The sequence below is a fragment of the Polyergus mexicanus genome, unplaced genomic scaffold (genome assembly GCF_030449975.1).
Source record: "Polyergus mexicanus isolate NDT 795.1 unplaced genomic scaffold, iyPolMexi1.0 SCAF_19, whole genome shotgun sequence".
Lineage (NCBI taxonomy): Eukaryota > Metazoa > Arthropoda > Insecta > Hymenoptera > Formicidae > Polyergus > Polyergus mexicanus.
In genome coordinates this window covers 5,962,693-5,969,378 of record NW_027223339.1, presented here as the reverse complement: position 1 = coordinate 5,969,378, position 6,686 = coordinate 5,962,693, and the positions used below count along the sequence as shown (strand labels likewise).

General features: G+C 37.5%; 1 protein-coding gene across 10 annotated transcripts in view; it reads left to right on the top strand.

Annotated features, from left to right (window-relative positions):
- The first annotated feature begins 1,941 nt into the window (after positions 1-1,941).
- LOC138941526 (CUGBP Elav-like family member 1) overlaps positions 1,942-6,686 on the top strand; it is a 495,676-nt gene continuing 490,931 nt past the window's right edge. For 7 of the 10 annotated variants that reach the window (XM_070311285.1, XM_070311298.1, XM_070311293.1 and 4 more), the window contains exon 1: positions 1,942-2,715. In XM_070311285.1, coding sequence (XP_070167386.1) covers positions 2,696-2,715 — 20 coding nt within the window. In that variant the 5' untranslated portion in view covers positions 1,942-2,695. The remainder of the gene's footprint in view (positions 2,716-6,686) is intronic. The other 3 variants (XM_070311301.1, XM_070311300.1, XM_070311296.1) reach the window with 3 other exon arrangements.

Genomic DNA, 6,686 nt, shown 5'->3' with positions numbered 1-6,686 from the left:
TAAGAAGTAGAAGTATCCGAACGTGAGAAATTTTGACGCTAATTCTAGATATTTAGCATCATAATTATACCTCAAGTTATCTATCATGAGAAAATGTTCAACAAAAGATACATTTTCCTTTGTAATAATTCAGAAGCACTTTTGAAAATTAGATCCAAACATTGATATTTAAATATTGAGAAAATCCAAGCTAGAGATATCGATTTTACTCATATTTTAGTTATATGTACATTTAGCATTACATTTAAAAAGCTATTAGCACCGTTCTGAGAAACAATATTTTATGCGACCATATCAACTTTCCATTTCAGAGAAATAAGAAAAAAAGATGCTTTGTTTGAAATTTAAAAAATCTTTTCCCAATATATATTAGATTGTAAAATCATTAATAAAGATGTAGAAGAATTTCTATTTACATCTTTAGCCAAAATCTCACGTAAAGCTTAAATATAAGATTTGAAAAAAAGCAAAAGCCTTCGATTTTTCTCAAAGAAAAATCCGTAGACTCGTGCAATTAGAAAGTAACAACAATTTTAATTACCTCGTTGCAGAATACTCGACCGCAACGCGGTCGACCGGTAACGAATCTCGCCAAGTTGTTCCGTATGAAACGGAGGAGGCTGTGAAAAGGGGGTGGTTGGTCGCACGAGCAGATAAAAGTGGCCCCCGTTAATAGCATGAGACAATGTAACGCGGGAGGATAATACCAATTAGGCGGCAGAACTAGCCAGTCGGCAGGATAAGGTTATTTATTTGACAAGTTAATTTATTCCGGATAAAAAGAGCTCAGCCGGCGAGATACTTCGCTGGATGTACGGCCTTAAATTAAAACCCCTTCCTCTCCCTCTCATCTCCCACCCCCTCAATACGTTCTCCTGATGCAAGAAACATTGCTCCCGCTATCTTGCGCTTGCTATGTTTCACGAATGTGCCACTTTAAGCCCCGCTCATGACGTACAATCCGCCTTGCTTCGGATGCTGTCGATGGATTAATTTGAATATTCTGAACCTTTCGAGCACATTCGCGACTCTTGCAAAGGAAGAGAGCAATACGGCTGGCTGTATGAATTGATGGAACTGTCGATATTCTTGTGATGCATTCTCGCAGAAAATACAGAAAGTATTTCGTACGTAAATGTTAAATGTATAAAGCAGCCCTCTCTGCATCAGGTTGCTTCTTTATGCTATTCATGTTTGTCATGCTTCATCTATTGTTAAAGCAACGTGATATCGTATGTACGATTAAAATATTCACCCTACCATTGATCTCCTGTCCATTAATAAGCTTTTCGTTATATATTATAATTAGAGTAACGGGAATATTTTAAGTAAAGCGGGAACATAAACAAATGTACAGTAAATTAGGCAATAATTCTAATAGTAGCAGCGACAAAAGTATCCACATGTAATATACCAGAAAGGCTATTATTATTTTCGCAGTATTCTGTACATGTAATATGTATATTTCAGAAATACATATACCAACAGCATCATCTCACCAAGCCAATCACTGAACACAATCATATCGTTCAGTGCTGGTAATAACATCCCAAGCAAGTATCGTTTACGCGATTTTTGCCTCTTTCTCTTTCTATCCTTCTTACACACAGACCTCTTGCGTCCATACACTTCATTATAATAACGCATCGATAACAAAGGCTTTAGAGGCAGAAGCGTGGCTTCCTACGTACCAGTAGTGGGTGCTTCGTAATGAAGCGACTCGAGGAAGCGGGGGAGACGATGAAATGAACTGAAGGGGAAAGAGACGAATGGTATCGCGGTACCATAATGGAGAGAAGCATGAAAGTGGGAAGGGATAGATTTGCATCACGCGCGCGGAGAAACATGAGACATGTATGGCGTGATAGCGTCTCGTCGTGGAGCAGTCGATAGCAGTCAACCTTGTCTCACTCGCTCGTCCACGTCAACGTTTTGTCGTTCCACCGTCGTCTGTTGCTCTCGTTGTATTTCGCGCGATTTATTCCCAGTGCCGCGGAATAATCGGCTTGTGCGCGCGCGAGTGTGTACGTACGGGGATGGACACGCATCGTCGGCATAAAAGCTCGTATTTGTAAAGTTTTCAATGACCATTACGCTTCTGTTCGTGGATAAAATGAGCCGACCGCGAGTCGTGTTATAAGCTTGATGTGAGTCGTAATAAGCTCGACAATGTGATTGATGTCGCATCACGCTTGCCGCCAATAAATCCAAAGAGCCGATAAGGATGTAATTCCGATAGTAAAAAGTAAATTTAAAAGTAAAGTAAGTTTATCAGTGAATTGATCTTGCGATGACGTAAAGCCGCGTCTCGCGCCGGCGAACATGCTCTTCGAGAGTTCGGTGCTTCTGTTAGTCGCGGCCTGTCTTACGCAGTGCGCGGATGGGGCTCTGAACAATTTAGTCAGCGCAGAAATCGCGTTTCAAAGTGTTTTGAAGTGTGCTACATGTAATCCGCATTGCTTTCAACAAAGTGAACGACGTATCTCTATTGTATGCACCTACGTATACGAACACGCGTGTGTGTTTCGATATTCCGTATGTGACCGACTAAAGTGTCAACGTGAATACGGCCGACGTCACCTGTTGCTGGCAATTAACGAATGCGTCGTGCTCCGATGCCGGCTTTATGAAAAGCAAACCAGGTTCTTGAAGCGAGTGCAACAATTCAGCTCATTGTCATCCCGACTTTTGTTCCATGTTTCTGTTGTCATATTGGTAAGTCATAGAAACTTGGGTTTGATAGGCAACTCATCTAATCGAAAAACATTTATATTTTAAAATAAATCTTGCACTCTGGTTTTTTTTTTTTTTTTTTTTTTTTTTTTTTTTTTTTAATATCTCCGATAATTACTTCTGGATAGATCGATCCCGTAAAGGAAAAAGTAAATCTTGAAGAAATCAGAGAAGTTTTAAAATTCTAAAATTTCTCTTATTATTCTCACGATAAAATATTTCAATTCGTTTCAGATTTTGAATTATAATGTAGAAGTTAAATATAAAAGTATGTATGCTCTCTTGAAACATTGCTCATTGTAATAAAATGCAAAATAAACGAGAGGAAACATTTCCAATACTACTCGTACAATTGTTGTTAATATTTTTACGTTTCAAAGTGCAGTTAATATGATAATAACAAATCAGTAAATGGCTTTTGCACGCAAATAGACCCAATGCAAGTTGTTATCTAATCAGTTTACGCAAGTCTTCACTCACACTACGTTTCGTCACAGTTCTTATCGAAAAAAGAACTACTTCATTCTTACTATATAAAGAACATTTTCATATATAATTTTTTTAAAATTCGAAACTTGCAAAAATATTTCTTTTCTACTGTGAAATACATAATGTGACATTCTTAATAAAAATTGTTATATCGTTTAATATGTAAGAAATTAATTTATTAATACAGTTTTTATATTCATGCGATTGATGCTGCTTCTTGATTAATTATCTTGATTCTCGACATATGCAGATTTTTCAACAATAATGCAAAATCTCTACCAGTGCAATGTTGTTAAACTAACACTTTAGGGTTTCTAATATTTAACTATTGCCCTAAACCTGCCAATACCAGCCCGACATCCCATAATGATGTGTACGGATCAATAAATTTCGGTCATATTAGTATTGCTTGTTTGATGTGTTTGTTACGTTCCTATTCTACGTCGACCGCCGTCGCTACAAATCCCTTGACGGGTACTATTGCCTCCCTAAAAGCATAGCGGTTATATGAGTAATCCAAGGCTGTCTCTTCTTTCACTCTCCCTCCTCATCCCCCCCCCTCTCTCTCTCTCTCTCTCTCTCTCTCTTTCTCTGTTTGTATCTTTCTCTTTAGCTCATATTCGCTTTCCCTCCTTCTCCCTTTCCATCAAAACTGTCCGATCGATAACTTTGGCTAGCGTCTCAAAGTGACGGGTTTGAAATTGATTCGCGCTGGCAACCAAGCCGATGGAAGTTTCAAGGAAATGCAAATACGCCCTTGAACTCCACATCGATACAACTGGGCTTAGGCCACGTATAAGCCTTGTTGGAATGGACGGACTTATAGTCTCTGGCTTATACAATTACTTGGCCCCGTTTATAAGTCTAATGCGCGCCTACCGTTTTACGTTATTATCTCTTGCCTACTGATCTCGATGTTGACGCTGAGTCGGTTAAAACTTTCTTTGAGGGCAATTCCGCGATCGATAGATCGACGATAAAACGATTACGCGATGAAAGTTAAAAAAGAAAGGACCTAGGCCTCGAACTCGGTCGGAGACATATTCGACGTGAATAACTTTGGCTAGTTTATTCGCGCATTTATTAGAGACGCATACGTTGGGTTACAAACGTGTCGCAGAGACATGATCGATGCATTTTTTCAATGGCTATAAAGCATCCCTGGCGTTATTATCTAACGCGCGTGTACGCACGTGCCAGATTTCACGTTGCGATGATACGCTATCTTTTTCAGTGAAATGCCATGGAAATCGGTTGACGATGATGATCGGGGAAATATACCGTTTGAATAGATACTAGATACGGCGGAGCGCGTCAGTAAAACTGATCGATCGACGTTTATGGCCCGAATACACGTCATTTCTCGTTATTAGTTGTGACAGGCGATCTCGATGCCGGGCGAGTTTGCACATAATTCTGCATCATATGTATGTCGCGCAGGTCGGATTTATCGTATGTAACGGACCTTCCATCAGCGTCACTAAGCGCGATGAGAAAGCAGCGAGGAGAGAAGTTCCGCGAAAAAAACCTCTCCGCACTTTATTGCCTATCTAAAACCGAGTAGTAAACCGGACGATAGCCAGGTATGACGCGTTTTATTTGCCTCGGAGTAGCTTTCTTTGTAGCTACAAATGTAAATGGAAGCGGATGGCAAAGGTGTCTCTTGCGCGTTAATAAGAAACGAGCGGCGGCCTTGAGTCTTTATGGCAAGACACGAGTGTGTGCGCAAGTTGCGAAGTTGAATTGAAAACAAATTCAAGATCTCTAGTTTTACAAAAAGCGTAACCTAAATCTAGATTCAAGTAACTTTTCATCTCTTTATAAAACTAACACAATAAAAAAGGATTAAAAAAAAATTGATTGATTAAGAATGCGTCAATGTTGATGAAAGCAACCAAATTTTTACAAATATGCGCACGCTTATTTATAAACTTTACTTTATTATCTTAATTTCATATTCTCGTCATTATTAAGTTCTCCTATTAATACAATTATTCTCATTCGCATTAATTTTTGTAGTCATATATTAATGGTATTGTTTCACAGTACTAGCAGAGGACATCGCTAGAATACCTTGTTCCTACTAACTACTGAGAGACTTAGGACGAATACACAATATAAATCTAAAGTAACTATAAAGCCTCACGCGCTCCACCACTGAGGAAGAGTTAAGTGAAGCCGTAAACCCATGAGTCCATGAATCCGTAATCCTATGGTCAGAGTTTATGGTTAGCTTCCACCATATTTACGGCAGCCTCTTAAGTGTATTTGTGCAGATTAGAGGCGCGTAGCGGCTTTCATAAAGTACGTACGATTAACTACGCTCGGGGGACTGATTTGTCCCAGATTCGACATTTACTAGATTCGACAACAATCAATGATCCATATTACGTCATGCATTAGTGAAAATGTTATTGATTAAAGCAATGACGAGATTTCATCGATAATGCATATTATATGACACTTTGTATTCTCTTAAACTGAATCAGTGAACATATCATTGATTAAAGCAATGACGAAGATCGGTAAATATTTTATTAAAAGTCATTGAGATTTCATTATTTACAGTGCAATATTTGTACAATATAACTGAAATCGCTGCTTATCAGTGACAATATACATTAATTCCATTCGGAGAAAGTACTATTCCGATAATCTAAACCTACATATATCTGTGTTAGCGACAAAAAAGATATTATGGTAAAACCATATTTATCCTTGAGAGATATTATTAATTACGATATTAAATAAATATTAAAATCTTATAAAATTTTGTTTAAAAATTTGAAGAATTTTTTTCTACTTTTTCTGCTGTACTATATTATTTTCTTTCTTTCCAGTCATACATTAATAATTACATATCACTATTTTGTCAGAGAAACATACATGTCTGTATAACAAAGTACATGTTAAAATATACGTTTTATTTTTGTGTGCAAAAAAATGTCGTTAAAACATATGAGCAATAATGTATATGGTTCGTTAATTAAGCATCTAGATTAGAAGTTAATGCTCTTTTGCTATGATACTACTTTACTGTCTCATTTTATACGAATAGTAGTAGCACAGCTCTCCGAGCTTGATTTCGCAAATCTCGTTGTTCTAGAGATCAGTTGCATATGCGTTTCATAATTATGGCGCTTGAAACTGGCCGCTTGTATGCTGAAAGTTTAAAGCAACGACCGACCGATAACGTTCCGTCGGAACTGGCGTAATCTTATTTGAAGCCGGCGCTCTAATTACAGCGGTTGTTACTTATGCCACGAAAATATGATTCGCCTAGCATCTCGTATTTCTATCTCCCTATGTTACTTATATACGCTCGTCTAACTATTACTCTAATTATTTTTATCTACTGATTTTTCAGGAGATTAAAGTCTTAATTTACATTTCCCCAGTTTAATAACATTATAAAATATTATTTATTTACAAATTTATCTTTAACGTTATATCAAAATATATAT